The sequence below is a fragment of the Ambystoma mexicanum genome, chromosome 13 (assembly GCF_040938575.1).
Source record: "Ambystoma mexicanum isolate Mex_15411 chromosome 13, UKY_AmexF1_1, whole genome shotgun sequence".
Taxonomy (NCBI): Eukaryota; Metazoa; Chordata; class Amphibia; order Caudata; family Ambystomatidae; genus Ambystoma; species Ambystoma mexicanum.
This window is the reverse complement of record NC_090938.1, coordinates 793,195,629-793,214,789: the sequence shown is the minus strand read 5'-3', so window position 1 is coordinate 793,214,789 and position 19,161 is coordinate 793,195,629. Positions and strand designations below refer to the sequence as shown.

Here is a 19,161-nt window from a genome sequence, read left to right as displayed (position 1 = left end):
ATGTTTCAGGTTTCCGTTTCGTATTTTGTTATGTCTTTTAAACCTGTGTAAAAAGCATTCTGAAATTCTAAAATAATGTGTTATTTGTATAATAAATTTATTTCATGTACTCCTAGGACTTTTCTTTGGTTTTGTTGTTCCTGTGACTTTCTTTGAAAGATCACACCTTATAATAATAATATGGAGATTTAACCTAAATTGACAGAATTAAGGACTGTCATAGGCGTGGGTACATTTTGAGGTTCCTTGTTTTGAATGTGTACACTGCCCCTGCCCACGCGTGCACACCGGGGCTCACCTATTGTTTGTATATACTGGCAAGTGCCAAGACAGAGGTATCCAAGAGTGGGATGTAAGGCCGCCAGGTGGTGTGCCCGCAAGGGCAGTGCCGAAGGGTGGGGAGGAGGAGCTGGTACCGACTAGGTAGAGGGCCTGGTAGCCTCGGCGGTTCATAAAACACCAGGCCGCGAGTCTCAGTGGGATGATTAGCAGGGAAGGGAAAGAGAGAAGGAGGTAGAAAGAGTCTTGAGAGGTTTCTGGAATTTGACGAGGTCCGGCTCAGGTTTGAGAGGGACAGGGAGGCTGTTCCAAAGAGAGGCACCAGCCGAAGAGAGAGATCTGCCTCCCATTCTCTGCTTGGAGAGGCGTTTAACAAGCAGAGAGTTTGAGTTAGAGGAGCAAAGGGCTCTAGTAGAGGGGTAGGGGGTATTATTTAGGAAGAGAAAGTTGAAGATGGCTTGGTCCCAGGCCCCAGAAAGCCTTATGGATGATGCAGAGGGTGTTGACTTCGATCCTTGTGGCTAGTGGAGAGATTTTAGGGCTGGAGAGATACAGTCCCTGGGTTTGAGGCCAACGATAGATCCTGCAACCCTATTCTGGATTAACTGAAGGAGATGTAGGGAGCAATGGGGGGGGGATTGAGGAAGAGGCGGTTACAGTAGTCAAGCCTAGAGAGGACGAGAGTTCCGGAGACATTGAGCTTCTGGGGGAAGGTGAGGAAAGGGAGAATGCCTCTAAGGCGGTGGAGCAGGAAGGTGGGCCTTCTTGGCAAGGTCAAAGATGTGAGGGGTGAATAAGAGAGAGAGGAGTCAAAGATGACCCCCAGATTTTTGGCCTAACAGGATGGTGAGGCTAGAGGGCCCAAGGAAGGCGGCCAGAGGATAGGTGGGAAACAGGGTGCAGGTGTCCCAATAAGAAGGATCTCAGTCTTGCTGGCATAGACAGAGATCATTAGCCGCAAACCATGCCTGTATGACGGTCAGACAATCAGGGATGAGAGAGGAGGAGGAGGAGGAGGAGAGAGAAGAGGGATGTTTGAAGGAAAGCGGAGTGTCTTCAGCATAACACTGGAAATGAGGAGAGAAGGAGGGGGGGGTCAGGTGGGCCAAAGGGGTGAGCTAGTAATTGAAGAGCCACGGCAATAGGATAGAGCCCTGGGGGACACCACAAGTAGAGAGTAAGTTGGTGGAGGAGAAAGGGCCCAGTTGCAACTGGGCAGGGCAGTTAATGAGTAAAGAGGTCCGCCAGTCCAGTGCCCGGTCTGTGATGCCAAAGGTATACCGGAGCCATTTTATGAGGACAGAATGGTGGACTGTGTCAAAGGCAGAGGAGGGATCAATGAGAATGAAAACAGCAGGAGAGTTAGAGTTGAGATTTGTGCACAGGTCTTCACAGATGTTCAAGAGAGCAGTTTCCGTGCCCATGGAAGCCCGGAATCCAGATTGATGGTCATGAAGACAATGAATAAGTTCAGCATTAAGGATCAGCAGTGGGATGGCCAACTTCTCCAAGAGTTTACCCAGCGAGCTGGTGGTGTAGATAGGGCGATAGTTCACTGGGTAGGAGGGGTCGGCAGATGGCTTTTTTAGGATGGAGTGCTTGAGGGATAGAGGGAGAGCCAGTGGCGAAAGAGTGGTTACAGAAGTCGGTAAGAGCAGTGACGAGGGAGTTGACGTTATCCTCAATGGTTCTGGAAGAGCAAGGGGGCACCTGTTTGGATGAAACCTTCATAGATCGGACAACTTTGATGATCTCATCAGGTGCTATGGGCAGGAGGGAGGCGAGTGGGGGAGTGGAGAGAGAAGTGCCAAGGGCGGGGACAGGAGTGGAGGTGGGGATGGAGAGGACAAGATATCCTGCGATTTACTTATGAAGTGTGAGGCCTGAGCGGTGCAGAGAGCCTGGGAAGGAAGGAGAGTGGTGGAGACTATGGATGGATTGGCGAGTTCCTTGCAGATGTTGACAAGTTCAGCTGTGTATTAGTGGCTCCAAAGATGCAGTCCCTCTTCTTGGAGGGGATGGAGAAACGTTATTGCCTTTTGGCCAGGCGACAGGCCAGTTTATCAGAGGATGAACCAGAAGTCTGCCACTTCCTTTCAGCAACTCTGCATTTGCGTTTCAGAGAAGCTAGGTCGGAGTCATACCAGCTGCTGCACTTGGAGGCTGGCTTCAGATGGATCCTCATGACAGAGGCAAGGATGTCAAAAGTGTTGGAGATAGTGAGGTGAAGGTTAGTGAGAGCAGAGACAGAAGGAGAGTCTGGGGCAGGGGTGGGGAGGGGGGGAGATGAAGGAGGAGGCAAAAGCAACGACTGCCACTCGCTTCATCAGTCGAATGATGGCCAAGGAGGCAGAAAGTGCGGGGGTGGCTCGGACAGAGGGCCAAGGGGCACCAAGTGAGAGGAGAGAGTCATCAGACCGGGGGGGAGGCGGGAGGTGGTGACCGGGTTAGAGAGGGGGTTGTCTCTGGAGAGTAAGACAATCCACCGAGATCTCTCCAGAATGCACACAAAGCACCCACTGGCTCTCCCTCACACCAAGATCTCTCCTCTCCAGAACGCACACAAAGCACCCACTGGCTCTCCCTCAGACCGAGATCTCTCCTCTCCAGAACGCACACAAAGCACCCACCGACTCTCCCTCAAAGTAACAGTTCCACCACCTACTAAACCTCCCTTGACAAAATATACTAAACCAGCTACCTACCTCCTCTCTGGAAAATTTCCAGAACTACCCACTGAACGTCATAATTTACAGAAGCAGTGAAAAGTTCCCTCTGGGATTCGCTTGAATAATCAACTTTCCTTCAGAGACCACCCTCATCTCCGAGTCTACTCCCGGGAGACACCAGCTCGACCAAAGACCTCTTACCTTACTTCCGGCCTTCAGAGGCTACCTCCACATTCAAGAACCATAGTTACTTGCTATTATTGCACAAATTAAGGCAGGGGCACGCCTAACAATCCTCAAAGACAACATGAATTTACATGAGGTCTCAACAACTGCTGCTTTCCCAAAACCTGCAATAGCTCACCTGTGGAGCAGAGACCTCGGAATATTGTTACCTGCAGGCTTTGGTGCACTGAACGCTGCTGGCGGGTCAAGCCTCTCCCCAGTTCGCCTTTGCTCGTCCATGGTTGTCCAATTTCACCTTCGAAAGATAAAGAAAACTCCTGCATGTTCGTGTGTGATAGGGGGGGGGGATTATGCAAAACCTTATTACACACACTCTGTGACATTCTAGTGCATTCAGCAGCGACATACCACAGCTGGAAAGGGGGCCATTTCACAAACCGGTCTCCACTATTTGCAGTAAGTGCGCTTGACAACTGATGAGTCCGAACTGCCAGACTTAAAATTAATTGTTCTCTAAAGAAGTCCCTAAAGACGCTTCCTGACTCTCCTGGTAGAAGTCTGTGCAACAATGTCCTAGTTCACTCCAGACTTGCTAGCCAGTCAAATGACTTTGTAGCCAAACCAATATTCAGATACAGGGACCTCGCTCAGGTTCCTACCGTTACGGCGTAGCAAGCCCTAGGAACCACGTTTGATACAGGAGAGCCAGCTCTGGACATGGTGCTGCCAACCTTGGACACTGTGTTCGATGCATGATGCCATGTCCAAATTTGAATAGGAGTTTAATGCATCTCAGCACGCACGCCCCAAAGAGTAAGTATGCATAATCAGAGCATGCTTATGAACACTGGGCTGCCATTTCCTTCACTACATAGAGAGCACTGATCCATGGTATCATCACTTCACAATCGCTCATGGCCAGGACGACAAGACATGCTGATGCTGCAATGAATAGGAGTACCAGCCACTGCAATTCCTGCCTTATCAGATTCTTGTCCTGCCTTCTTTTGTTCTCCGGAAACCTTCAGCCCACTTGTGATCGCCTGTTGGCTTTCTACAACTACTCCATGTCCAGTTCAGCTTCCATCACCTCTACAGCCTCTTCCAAGTGGTGCAGTATGCTGCGCTACTAGGGTCTTCAACCTTCTACTATCCCAATACAGCAGTTTGTGTGGTTGTCAAAACACTGATCATGCTTTTAGGGCAGAGGCACTCTCCACGGGCAGAGGCACTTCTCCACTGCACCTGCCATAAGTTATCCTTGGAAAAGAAACACCTTTTGTTGCTATTGAAGCCAGTACTCCAACCACTGGGGGCGTTATTAGAAATGTAAAAACATCAACTAGCAAAATAACATGAACACTTTTCAACTGCAAAGATTAATTACACAGTCATAGAAAGAAGAAAGCAGGCAACAAACTACCTTTGGACTCAACCGAAGCACTTGTTGAAAGGATTGAAACAGAACATTAACGTCTTTACCAATCACAATTAATTCTACTTCTAAAGACCCCGAGAGGTGCCAATCAGAGATTATTCTGACGGGTGCGGTCCTATTTTTCCTGTTAGGATCTTTTGATCACCTTCCATCCTGGTCAACAAAACACTGAGGCACATTTTTTGTTGTGTAATGATGAAAAACTGTTTCAGCAACCAGAATATTTTAAGGTCATCAAGTAGCTACCCCCACAGCCAACGTCCTTCTATGCCTTACCAAATAATAGCCATCAGGACACTGAACTGCAAAATTACTAAAAGCGATTTCCTACCTGCGTTTTATCTCTGATGGCCTTGTGCTACACCCGCACAAATTTGTCATTCCCCAAGCATCTTCAAGGGAGACCGTTCTCCAACGCCGTCATGAACTTCAATATGCTGAGCACTTTGGGGTACACAAACCATACACTTAATTAAAATATATTTTTGTTGGCCTTGTATACAACGATATGCATTAAAATATGTATCCACATGTTCTCTTGACTAGTGAGCAAAACATCCTGAACCAAAGCATCTGCACGCTTGCTGCAACTACCTACACTCAAACAACCTCAGTCAGTTGCACCGTTGGATGTCATGACTGCAGGGTTCGAAAGTGAGGGGAGTTGGGAACTATTTAGCTCCTGCGTGTAGCCTAGAAGAGCCTGGTTAGCTTGCCACCAACAGCTTCCAGGAGCTACTTAGGGCTCCCCAGGCCCACTGATGCTGAACAAACACACCTATGTGAGTTTAACTCTGTATGTTTGGACAATCTAAAAATTAACACTAAGAGCCATCTATGTGACAATCAAAATTTAAGGGGCCATAAATAATGGACAAAATGATAGGTTTTTATCTTAAGTGGTAGTTACATTTGCGGAACGCCATGTACTAGCTCCTCGTTCCCCAGTGGTAGCTCCTGGTCACTGGTTAGTGCTGGATACACACAAATTGCCTTTAGCTCCTGCTTATCCAACCTCAATTTCGAGCACTGTGACTAACCTCCCACCATCACAAGGTTTGGCCGGTCTGTTAAACAAGGCAGACTACACTGCTATGATGGGACATTTCATACTAGTCTCTTCATTACCAAAGGCTCAGCTAATAGCATTGCTCAGTTTCCACCACGTCTACAATGTACATGGAATAACTGACTACCTAGTTATATGGACCATGATAGCATCTTTTCAGCCCACTTCTTGTATGAATTGTAGAAGATGTAACTAAAACATCCTCGTAGTACCAAGAAACAGATAGGCAAACAGAGAGTCAATGCTATTTAGCAATTGATACATTGCTTGATCAGAAAGAACCCCCCTGAGGAACTGAGTCCACATTTCAATGCAGAAGAACTTGCACACAATAATGGCACTTAGACATCTATGAGAACTAGTCCGGTGGCCGCCTGGTCCCGTAGCTATTCAGCATGCTCTCACCCTGCTTCCACCCCCCCTCGTACGCGTGGCACTCTGTGCGTGCATCGTTCAGAAGCTTACCCTTTGCTATCGCACCCCTACCATCTCCTTGCCTGCCTTCCAGTGCGACAGTGCCTTGCACTCCTCTCCACACTTCCATCCTACTACTTCATATCATCTGGCCCCTCCATCTGTCTATACCTGCCTGCTACACACCCCAGGTATTCACCACCCGGTTATGGCGCCGCTCAACATATCCAACATTCATACAGACTATTATAACTCTATGCCGGCTCTCCTTACTTGCCTAGACACGAAACCGGCAGCATTCACATATGTTGCTTTAATCTTTGCAGTGTCATGTATTATTGCCGACTGCCTTTCGTAAATCTTGATCACTGTTGCTCTTCATGTCCCAATTACCTTGCCATGCTGTGTTACTGTAATGTGGTCCCATTGTTCGGGTCTCATTTGATCTGCCGATCGAGGACTTGCACGCTTGAATTCCAGGCCATGCATTGCTATTGACCGGTTTGCATCGCAGCTCCGTAATGATGTTATCACCAATTCACCAGAGTTACCCTTTCTGCATCACACACCACCAGTACCACACTGTGTAATGTTACAGGATTACACGCTGCATCACAATGTTATTATGCTGACACCACCTTTATCGGTTTTGTACACCAATGCCTCCCACTGCACCATTTATCTGCCTTGCACTAATACTGGACTGCTACTTAACTTTCCTAAATCTACCTGCTCTGACTCTGCAACTTTGAGCTGCACTCCTATCATATCCCATGTACCCGATTTGAGTCTGCAGCCCTGTGCCGAACACTTCACCAATGTTGTCTATTATACCTACCTGTACCTCTGACGTAGCCCCTCGCACCATGAGGTATGGCTTTTCCAATGCATGCACCCATACCCATCTTGCCTAACATTACAACGTGTAACCCACTGGTTCCTATTCATTTGATGTATCCCCCCGTACCATGAGGCGTGGTTCCGTCAGATGCTCTCAAGAACTACTTGTACTATTCTGTAACCTATAGACTTGCACTTTTTTTTCCAAACTCTTTTTTATTAGGTTTTATCGAACAAGAAAACAACATGAGCACACATTGGCATTGGGAGTCCTATCAGCGGGGTCGCGGCACACAGAATAACATTTGACAATGAGTATCACAATAGGAGTACAAGAGTTGTTCGACACTCAGGGTGGCCGCTCTGTGTGTCCGGGTTCTCCCAGTTTCCTGGTTTCAATGCTTATTCTTCCCACTTCCCCCATATTTTCTGAAACTTCCGGGGCACCCGCTTGCGGTGTAGATACGTCTTTCCAGGTAGGTGCACCTATTCATTTCATTGGACCACAAATCTATGTTTTTCTTGTCTGCAGAGCCCCAGCTAGCGGCCGTTAGTCTCCTCTTTCCCGCCCCTAGTGCCACTCCCAGAAATGTCCTTTAGTATTTTCAGTTTCACCTCCTATTCCCAATAGAATGAGTTTGGGGTCCCTTGGAATTGGGGCGCCCATTATTCTGGAGAGGCGCCTTAAACACGTTGTCCAAAATTCCTGCAGCACCCCACATTCCCAAATCATGTGGTAGAAGGTGCCTTCTGCCCTTTTGCATCGGAGACACTATGTCATCATCCCCCCCCCCCCATCTGGCCATTTGTGTTCTGGAGTAATAAGACCTGTGTAGGATTCGAACTTGTATCAGTCGGAGTTTGCATCTATGCCAATTTCCCATGGGGGTATCAGTGCCTCCACGGATGTATGCATGCACTTTGAAGAATGTCATGTCACACTTGCTGTAACTAGTGCCCAGATGCCCGAGGGCTTGGTGCGCTGCCATATGTAAAAATAAAAATTGTGTGACTTTTTGTTGTATAAATAATCACATTCGCCATGTTTTTATTACAATTAAGTTTTTCTTTTTCTTGTGTGCTGTCTGCTGTGGCACCTCAAGAATGAATTCGGTCTGGACTCATTGCTCTATATTTGCCCTCTGGAGCATATTTAAACTCTTTCCCCCTGCCGAACACACACTTCCTAGTCGCCAGAACCAACTACAGCAGAAGCTAGAACGTAACGTTTAACTCACGTGATGAGAAGGAGGTTTAGCGTTGCTAGGGTCCATTTCTCAGATTTGAGCCACCCGCTACGCTCGGGAACAGGCACGGCAGCACTCCTGTTGCTCATTAAATTCCAGAACCGCTTAAGGTGCAGCAGGGGCATCTATAATCTAAGTGCAGGTGCGTTCATGTATTTATAATTGAGTTGCGCTCAACTGTTCGCATTATTTATTTATTTTTATTCATTTATATAGCACACAAAACCCAGAGGTATCTTCTAGGCACTTGAGCTTGGGAGAATGGTTACAGTGCTACTGGTTACAGAATGGAAGCGCAGGAAGTGATTACATCATAGAGAAACATACAAATGTAATTACATCACAAGCAGAGTGCAGAAAAGGAGTTCAAAGTGAGCACATTCCTGGAGCCCGCCCCATGTTGCAGGGCGGCAGCGACATAGAGATAATAACGACATACAAGTATGCCCACCGACAGGCATAAGTATAGGGGATCGACAGAAATCCTGCATATTTGTTATGAGATCTTATATCAAGCCGCCGTGCTTCCAAGCGACCAAGTTCAGAGTGCATGCATCTGGCTGAGCAGGACAGAAGATGCAGCATTTTTGGCGAGACAGCTTTTGTTACTGCATTCCATTTCAGCAATGGCATAGGCACGCTTCTACAAGAATCTGCAGCTTGGCTTTCAACAACAGACATGCATTGCAAGGCACTCTAGATCCAGCGAGGTACACTGTTCACTTCAAATACCTCACTGTCCATCCTGCCTGGGACATTGCAACACTTGCAGCTCATTCCTGCTGAGGTCTACGCCAAGACATCCGGGGCGAGTTAGCGAGATAATGACACCACTTCTGCTGCTCCGATTTACACAGTCGGAATCAACCATGCCCCTCAAGACACCACCAGCGGGGAGACAGGTTTCGAGACCAGTCCACTTTAAGATTTCCAACCCTTCTCTTTTCTCATTTTAAGTCTCATCAGAGCCCATACAAATAGTAGGAAGGCCCACAGGCTCCATTAACAGTGAGCGAGGTACTGTTCCAACGAGTATTTCAGCTCCAATAATGGACACACAGCACTTCAGTAAGAGGCATAATCAGGCTGAACATGTTGAGCCCAGGTGACGTGAGGGACACGCTGGTTCCGGAGAGGAGCATACTATTGAGGGGGCAATCCCCATATGCAGGGGACACTCTGGTGAAGGTTGGGACTGGTCAAAGCCAGTGATTGGTTGGCTCAAGTGAGGGACATGCTAGTCCCATTGGTGGACATTCTGGTGACAGGGACTGGTCACAGATGGACATGCTGTCCCCGGTGAGAGACATGGAAGCCCCTTTGGGAGATTGTCAGTACCTGTTACAGTGAGGGACACGCTGGCCCCAGTGAGGGACACGCTAGTCTCATAGATGGATATTCGTGTAACAGTTAGGGACTGGCCACAGTGAGGACATGCTAGGGTCAATGATTGACACTCTAGTGGCAGGGACTGGTCACAATGAGTGACATGCTGGACCCAGCAATGGAGATGCAAGCCCCAAAGGGAAACAGTCTTGTGACATTTAGGGAGTGGCCACAGTGAGGGACACACCGTCCTCAGTGAGGTACATGTTAGCCCATTGATGGGACATTCTCACGACAGTTAGGGACTGACCACAGTGAGGGCACATGTTAGTCCCATTGATTGAGACTCTTGGGACAGGGACTGGACTCAGTGACAAGCCATGCTGGCCTGAGTGAGTGGTATGCTAGTCCCATTGGTGGACATTCTGGTGACAGAGACTGGTCACAGGATGGGCATGCTGGCCTCAGGGAGGGACATACTAATACCATTGGGAGGCAGTCTGGTGATAGTTAGGGACTGGTAACAGTATGGGCCTCACTGAGGGGCATGCTAGTCCCATAAATGGACACTCTGGCAACAGGTCACTGTGAGCAACATGCTGGATCCAGTGACATGCAGGTCCCATTGGTAGACATTCTGGCTACAGGGACTGGTCACAGAGAGGGACATGCACGTCCCAGCAGGTGACACTCCGACAACAGTTAGGGACTACTGGTCAAAAGGGTGCATGCTGGTCCCAGGACAGACATGCTAGTCACATTGGTGGACTCTACAGGCATCAGTTAGCGAGTGGTCACAGTGAGGGACATGCTAGTTCCACTGGTAGACAGGGGCAGGCCACAATGAGTGACACACTGATCCCAAAGAGGGGCATGTTAGTCCCACTGGTAGATAGTCTGCAGGGAGTTAGGGGCTGGCCCCATTGAGCAACACAATGGACGGCGCCATGAATGAGCTTGGGAGGGTTTCATATGCAGTAGTCATCAATGTGCTGCAAGGCCAGCATGGGCGGCGACAGGCATGGGCTTCGGAGGGCTGAAGCCCTCCCACTTCGATGCAGCAGTCATCAGTATGCTGTGAGGCCCAGCCTGGGCTCAGATGGCAAAAAGCTGTCATATACGTCACCTTGGACAGCGGTGTATTTACTTACTTTTAAACTTGAGAATGAGAAAATGATCCCCACACTTGTTAAAGGCACTCAAGTAATACACATAATACCCAACAGAAGATTGAATGACAAGCAGCCATTGGCCGTTCCAGTGTACTTCCCCGTGTGAGTGCGCGCACGCCAAGCTTATAGGAAGTCCTCAAGGGCAAGGCGGGCGGGCCAAAAGGCGGGCTGCTACAAGAAAGAACAATGAATCAATAAAGTTGCTTCGCTGTGCAGAGAGGTAGTGAGTCACTGACAGCAAGTCGCTGACAATAGTTTGCTGGGAGCCAGCTGCCACAGGCCCCAAAGCCAAAAGTCACCTTTGAAATGGTAGCTGCCAAACAAACACTGACAGGAAGCCGCACGGCAACAATAACAGGAGCAAGAGCAGCGTGCCACATGGCAAATCGGTACTTAGCCGTGTACTTCCGTGTGCGCGGCTTGGGTACCAACATAAACTTGCTTTGTCTACATGCCATCAAAGCCCAATGCCAGTCAAAAAAACAGGCTCTTTATATTGCATTCGCAGACCTACATGCAGCCTTTGATTTGGTGTCCCACTCTATTATATTGGCAAAGTTGCACAGAGATCAGTGTCCTTCCACATTGTATGAGGTCATCCAAGCACTGCATTCTGATACCTCTGTTCGAATCAGATTGTCCTTATAGGCTATCGGACCAGATTCCGACAGCTCGAGGTTTGAAACAAGGGTGTCTTCTGGCCTATGCAGTCTTCAATTATTTCATCCATGACGCCAGGCGTGCATTTGAAAAGGTAGTGTCCGATTCACCAAAACATTAATGTATGCGGACGATCTTGTCCTCATATCAAAAACGCAAGTCGGCCTACAAAGGCTTCTTGCAGCCTTCCAGTTATACATACAGCAGAATTAACTAAAAATAAACACAGGGAAGACCCAAATAGTAGCTTACCCACCAAAAAGATCTGGCCAATCAGCTTTTCGGTGGTTCATTGATAAGATTCCCTTGAATGTAGTGTCATCCTATATTTATCTTGGTGTATCTTTTGAGGCCCACAGAGCTGCCAGTAGTCAAATGGAACACATGGATGCGAAACTAGCCACACCAATCTCCCAGGCAAAAATTATAATGCATAAATACGGCAAATTTTCTATCATACCAGTATGGCTCTTTTGGATAGTGAAGACTACTCCATGCCTTTTGTATGGACTTGAAACTTTAGCAACCAAGACTCGTTTCCAGTTCAACAAATGGGAGTCAATATACTGGAAACAAATTTTACATCTCCTGCAATGCACTCCAATTGCCTGGATCAGATACGAACTAGGGCTGGTTTCTCTCCAAGCGCTTCACTAGCGCCTGTGTGCTCTTTTTAGAAAGTGCCTCATATCTACAGAACAAAATGTTATTCTTAAAACCTTATCTATCTATCCATTCTCTGTACACCCTGCTTTTGTAACTTCATGGATGGACTATTTATTAAGTCCTCGCTGATGCAAATATTTCTATCCACCAGTTAATTACCAATCCTGACAAAGCTAAAACAAAAATGTATGAGATGGATTGGATTAAAACACGGGAACTCCGTTTGCAATATCGAGATGGTGAGGTTTGTCTTTTCCCTCCTAAAAAAGTGTGCACCCTTATGCACTATTTGGAGACAGCGCCTTCGATAAAGTATCGCTTTGATATACTGCGTTTACGGTTCAATCTGTGGCCCACAAGGGACATTCTAGCTAGGCGAAAGCTGCTTCTCCCACACCATAATTTTTGCTGTTACTGCCTGAATGAGAACATACGAAAGACTTTATTGCACCTGGTGACAGAATGTGTACAATTGAGAGGGCTTAGACAAACACATTTCTCCCGCCATTGTAAATATCTAAGGAGTTTAGCGGGTGATCATTCTTGGTTTATGATTCTCTCATTCTCAAATATGCCAATACAAATTGCTAGGATTAATTTTTTGACAAGCCCCAAGTTGGACGGTGTGCTGAATTGAGGGACAATTGCTGCTTTAACATAATGTCAATACTTATCTTGTGTATACCGTTTTATCACCTCTTATACTTTCTCTTTCTCCTTTTACTTTGCTTCTTTTTATTTTTATTTTGTTTTAATGCATATGTACTCCTTTACTATTACAGGTATTTCCTTTTCCTGTATTTGCATTTTCATTGCATGTATAATTTGGTTTTAACCTTACTTGTTTTTTTATCATGTTTATATATTTGGGGGAAAAAAATGTTATGTATTCATAGTGTACTATACTAGAAAATGCAAAAAAGAAATTGCACACCCTATATTATAAATAAGTTGTTAGTCTCTGTTAAAGAAATTCAAAGCTCCAATGGCTTGTTCAGTCGTTAAATACTCTTTAGGGGTGCGGGGGAGAAAACCAACAACCTCGGTATCAAAGGTCAGTAATATAATGAAAAAACATGGAATTCCTATTAATAATAGGAACTCCCGTCTCCTGCACACCTCTTGAAAAGGTTCAATAATTAGACATCCATACACAGGTCAGAAGATCAACTTACAACACTTTGGCACCTGCGAGAACAACTGTGTAATATATGGACTAATTTGCCCATGTGGCAAATATCACGTTGGCCAGACGCTGAGACGGGTGAAAGACCGCATCTCGGAACATAAGTCGAACATAAGAACAGGAAATTTGAAGTCACCGGTTACAAGACATTTTAGAGATCACAAACATACAATTTCACAACTCAAATTTGTTGTTCTTGAAATCATTACACGACCAGCCAGACGAGGGAACCTACAACAAATCCTATCCCGTAGAGAAATGTTCTGGGTACACAAATTAGATGCCTTAGAACCCTGAGGCATTAACGAAGAGTATTCTCTGACTGTATTCTTATGAAAAACAACAATGAAATAGTGAGATGACTAGCACGTATTGCTGTGGAAAAGGCTGATTGATGTTCCCTTGAATTTTCCCTTGTTATCAATATTTGTTTTTTTATACCTACCTTTATATTCATTTTCATATTGTTGTATAAGTAATAATCAAGTTGAAATGATGCGGAATAATGGAAAGACAGCTTATTAAACTGCACATTGGTGAAACAAAACGAACAATTAATATGTGTTGAGATACCATTCAGTATAAAAGACAATTCCCAGAATTCCACACCATCAGATTGAATACCTCCATGTACACTATTAGATATAGATACCTCTTGACTACAAATAAACTCATGCCCGCAAGTGCTTGTAGATATATCCACTCGTTGAACATTATTATTCCCAACAGCTAGATGTTTTTAACCACACGAGTTTAATGTGGGACAAAGTGTGCGACAAAGTGAGAGATTGAAATGTCTTTGTAGGTCTGTGGGCACTACAACTTCCAGAAGTCTAGGACATCACGTAACAGAGATCATATGTTACATGACAGTAAATCACACGTCACATGACTTTAAATAATCATAGATAGCGAGTGAACCATGTTACCCGCGAGAAAGCTGTAGGACAAATTTTTTGAGGCGAGGAAATCACTCACATAGGTAAGAATGCGGATGGACCAGCATCTAAAAATGAGTAATGCGTAGTTGATCATTCAAAACACTTACACTAGTTATTCTTCGTGTAGATTTTTCGAGAACCAACGGGAATTGAGTTCTCTGCTGGGATTGTTAACATCGCCATTACCCGATACTGCAGCAACACACTGACTTTTGAATCTAAATTTGTAGAATTGGAAAAGCGTTTTTATAGCCTGACACATATTGTTATACCTTATATAGAATGTAAGCTGACTAGGCATTACGGTGGATAAACACATCGACACACGGTGTATTACAGAATCTGGAAACACACAGGACTAGACAACAATACTCAGGTAGGAACAAGGATACTTATCCTTCTAACACCATAGTGACGATTTGATCTAACCATTATCTAATACAATTATCACTATTATTTTCAGAACATATGAGAACTGTTTCATAAGATGATGTTTCCATCATTCCACATCGAAATGGACAATTGAAGTCCTAAAGAAAAGAAAAACACTTGTTTTGTGTTTGGAAGAGAAATTATTTGTTGAAATGTATATTTATTTAGAGGATTGCTGAATTATCATTATTAGGAAATAATGTGTTTAATGAAATAGTTATTGCTCCTGAAGAAGAGAGGCATACTCTCGAAACGCGTAGAGCTCCTTATCAAGAATGTTTTGTATTTTATGTAACCATGAGTGAACTGAACTCTGATGTTTGTTGAAAATAAGCACTAAAAATATCATGTGGATAAAATAATTTTTGTATAATACTGTGTCTATTGAAACTTGCTTTCTAATTAAGAATTACAAAACAAAATTATTTACGAATTTAGCTGTTCCAAAAACATAAACTAGTGAAAATGATTGACATTTATTTAAATTTTGGTTGGATCTTGTTTCCAATATCAAGAGGTTTGCAGGGGACGGGAGTTCCTATTATTAATAGGAATTCCATATTTTTCCATTTTTTCATGTATTCATGGTGTACCTTGTGAATGGTTGATTTAATTCAGCTAAATTAAATTTTAAAAAAATACACTGCTCTCCAAGGTGAGAAAATAGTCTTTTACAGTGACTGCGGTCTCAGCAAATGTGCCGAGGACAAAAGCCTGACATGGAGATGATATCAATAGACACCCAATGTGGAAGCAAAAGGCTTAACTGCTGTGCTCAACTTTTAGTTGGCCCATTCCTCCAATGATAAGTGATCCTTTGTTTAACTAAATAGCCTGTGAGATGCAGAGGTGCAGACAGGGAAGGGCCTGAGAGGGCCCAAAGGGAAATGGGTAAGAAAAAATAGCGTTTTTGTTCGTGTGGATTGTATGCATGTATATATGTATGCATGCGAAGGTGTGCATAAGTGAGGCAGTGTCCAAGTGCATGTGAAGTAGAACACAGAGTGGAGCATTAATTGTCTTGGGCATCATTAACAAAGTGGCAGTTGCAAATGGCGATTCATTCCTTTTGTGACAGACTGTTTGAATAGTACCCAAGATTTTTGGTGGGTATAAAATGTGATGCAAATTGTGCATTTTAAAGATGATTTATCCGGCAACACTGATCTAAACTACTAGTCTCATAGTGAAGTAACTCATCAAACTGGCCCACATTTGCCAAACAAGTGGCCTACACTAGCGTTTTGGGTTCGGGCATTGCCCTATTGATTTATAGGCCAGTCCAAGCCTGGAACTGCCATTGGAGCATGAATATTTTTTTGCCAGGAGCACAGCATGTTTTTCTTGCATTTTTGGGCAAAGCAAAGCAAACTTGAGTGTTAAAATGTGAGGGGGGGGGGGGTTGGAGTAAGGGAAGGTTACTGTAATGGGGCTGGCTAGGTCCTACTGCAACATTGAATTTTGTACTTGCCTTAAGGATAAATCCAGCTTTGTGAGTGCTCTTATATGAGGGAGGGCATGTTTCCTTACTGTGGCATGGCACTGTTTTACTGGTGTTAAGGTCAAAGTCAACATGATAAGTGTTCTTACATAGGCATGGGTGGGGGGCTTGGTGCAGCTCGTAAAGCAGTTTTCTTACTGTTGCATGACATTTTCTACTGGCATTAGGGGTCAAATGCAACATGAGTTCTTTTATGGGTGACACTATTTTTACTCAACGGGGCTTCAGCATGAAAAAGTGTGAATACTTCTCCCTTATGGTGAGCCCTACTACGTTAGCTCAAGGCCCAACTTGTTACCCAACCCTTGATACGTCTCTGGTGATTTGGGGGATGAAATATGCATCTAATGGGCCAAAGGAAGGCACAATATCTACTCAGCCTGCTGGCCTCCAGGTGGTGATCAACAGTGAAATAGGTTTAATGACCCCACTCACTACTTACTAGCTTTAATAAGAGCCATGCTACTTACTCTCCCGGAAATGCATGCTAAAGTCAGGAAACGTGCTGCTGTTAGTCCTATACTACCATTGCTTTACCTCCTGTTCCATCTGCAACCCGTGGCTCTGCTTGTTTTCACCCTTCTCGGTTCCCGTAGCTCACCCGGTACGCTCGCACCCAACATCACGTGACCATTCCAAAGCGTGCTTGTCTCTTAGTAACCGTCCACGCGTTCTACGCTGGCGTTGCTCATGCGCGAGTGAATACGCACAGGCCATCTTCGGGCGGTATTAATCAGTTCTGGGACCTATGCGGCGGCCATGTTGGATAGGAATCCATCCCTCGCATTCGTCATGACGGTTGGAACAATGCGTCCACACGAGAAACAAAAGACACTTCCGTGAAGCACCGCGCCGTTGGCTTGTGGTGATTGTCAATTTGGATAGCATCAGTGAAATAAACAAATGCCAGAAAACATCGCGGCAATCTTAGTGTGCCCAAACAACTCCCAACTGCTGTCGTCATCATTTGGTTGTACAATTTGCAATGCCTGCAACTGTTGTATCCGAACACTGTGGGGCGACCTTAAGGGAAGGACTTCCTTAAAAAAAACGGCTGTGGAAAAGTGGCGGGAAAAGGGAGGAAAGGGAGGCGCGAGGGAATAAAAGAAGGGGCGGTTGGTGAGAGGAGTAAATAAAGAAGGTCGCTTCAAGTTTGGCTCTTTCAAGTAGACATCGGCGGGGGCCGGGGCCGCAGCTCTGTGAGGAGGAGACAGGAGTGTGTCGACGCCTGGGAAGCGGCTGCTCGGGCTTCCAGGGTAACTCCTTCAGGGCGAATAGATAATTCTCACAGAGCAACTTGGTTAACTCTGAGGTATTGTACTAAGAGCAAGGTCCATGGGGCCCGAAAATAACACCTCAATGGACGGGACCCTTCCAGAGAGTAACATTGAAAGGGGTGCGTGCGCAAGTTCAAGAAAGTGCAGCGGGACGAGAGACCCACCCCAGAAAACACCCATGGAAAGAGAAGACAACAGTGAAGGGGTGAGCGCATCGAATTATGCATCCATAGCTACATTTCTGAGGGTGCCCCAACCTTTTGAACTTCAGCCACAACAAGATAGAGGGTCTCGATGGGAAGAGTGGCTGGAGGAGTTCACTGACTTTGTGGAGTTGGTAGGAGACAGCAAGTCACCAGCGCTCCTATACATATTTATTAACTTGGTGGGGAAAGAGGTCAAAGATTTATTGAAGACAATAACACCACTGGAGAGAACAACGTACAAAGAGGCCATCACCGCCCTCAATAAGAAGTTTGTGACGCCACGGAACAGGGATTTTGAAAGGTACACCTTCAACAAATGTATTCAGCTGCCCCATGAGTCGGTAGGTGAGTTTATCATTCGATTACAAAAGATGGGGGCACACTGCGAGTTTGACAAGTTCTCGGACGACGAAGCGATAAGGCTGAGGATAATAGAGGGCTGCTCATCGTCCGTGCTTCGGGAGAAGCTCTTAAGAAAACCTCTCCCCCTCAAAGAAGTGCAAGAGCTAGCACGCACCTTTGAAAGGGTTGAAATACAAGCTATGGAAATCGAAAGGTCAAAAAAGGGTGGGCAGATTGCCAACATACAAGCCAAATATGATGAAGTGACGGGAGGACAATACAGCAAGGACAAAACGCAACAGCAATATGCACCCCAACAAGATCTAGGCCAACGCATGTGTTACAGGTGTGGATTGTCGTTTCCACATAGAGGACAGTGTCCGGCTATTGGACGACGATGTGCCCGATGCAGGCGTGAGAACCACCTCCAAGTGGTGTGCAGGGAAGGGGTACTTCACCCGCCAACCACCACCCCACCCCGACAACGCGGACTGATTCGAGCCATGGAAGAAGCACACCTACGGGAGCCCGAATGGGAATATGAACAACCGGACAGATACTACTGGGAGTACAACCGGCGGCCAGAAGGAGGGAGAGGAGACGGAGACAGGTGTCACTACAAATAAGATTCCCGGAAGAAGTGAGAACCTTCTGCGAGAGCCATTTGTTAAGTGGGGGAGGGGGCGAGGGTGTATCCTAACACTATGGGGCGACCTCAAGGAAAGGACTTCGTTAAAGACTGGAGGGAAAAAGTAGGAAGAGAGTAGTAAGGGGCAATTGCTGAGAGGAGAAAATAAAGAAGGTTGATTCAAGTTTGGCTCTGTGTCTGATTTAGAGTGAACGTGAAGTGAAAGGGCGAGAGTGGTCACCTTGAAATCAGGCCAAAACAGCAACTAAATGAAACTCTAAAGTGGGTAAGTCAAATACAGGTAAACAGTGGTCAAATGAAACAAAACAGATACCGTAACTATACTCCTCTGCCCTCCCCTCCTCCTCCTCCTGCCTGCATCCCACATGTTCACTTTCCCTGGTCTCCTACCCCTTCCCCCCCACGTGCTGATTTGGGCAACTGTACTATTAAAACTGAACTAAACACAGTGAAAGAGGCTCTCAATTACTTCTAGCCATTGTACCCCGCATCATGCATCTTTATGCTCGCCCTTTCTATTCGCCCACCATTTTAAGTGGTCCAAATAATAGGCTAAGCACAAAATGGAAGTTGCAATACGGAGAAAGACAAAAAGTGTGATGACTTCTTATTACTAATATGAAAACAATACATGTCTAGAACATTTAAAATAAGCATGAAG

At 45.7% G+C, this 19,161-nt stretch overlaps 1 protein-coding gene across 2 annotated transcripts in view; it reads right to left on the bottom strand.

The window, feature by feature from the left end:
• The window catches only part of CCHCR1 (coiled-coil alpha-helical rod protein 1), a 166,489-nt gene extending 149,759 nt beyond the window's left edge, over positions 1 to 16,730 (bottom strand). The window contains exons 1-3 of one of the 2 annotated variants that reach the window (XM_069635185.1): positions 16,564 to 16,730; positions 4,904 to 5,016; positions 3,344 to 3,429 (exon numbers count right to left, since the gene is read on the bottom strand). In XM_069635185.1, the coding sequence (XP_069491286.1) occupies positions 3,344 to 3,413 (70 nt within the window). In that variant the 5' untranslated portion in view covers positions 3,414 to 3,429; positions 4,904 to 5,016; positions 16,564 to 16,730. The remainder of the gene's footprint in view (positions 1 to 3,343; positions 3,430 to 4,903; positions 5,017 to 16,563) is intronic. The other variant, XM_069635186.1, reaches the window with a different exon arrangement.
• Between the last annotated feature and the right edge of the window lie 2,431 nt (positions 16,731 to 19,161).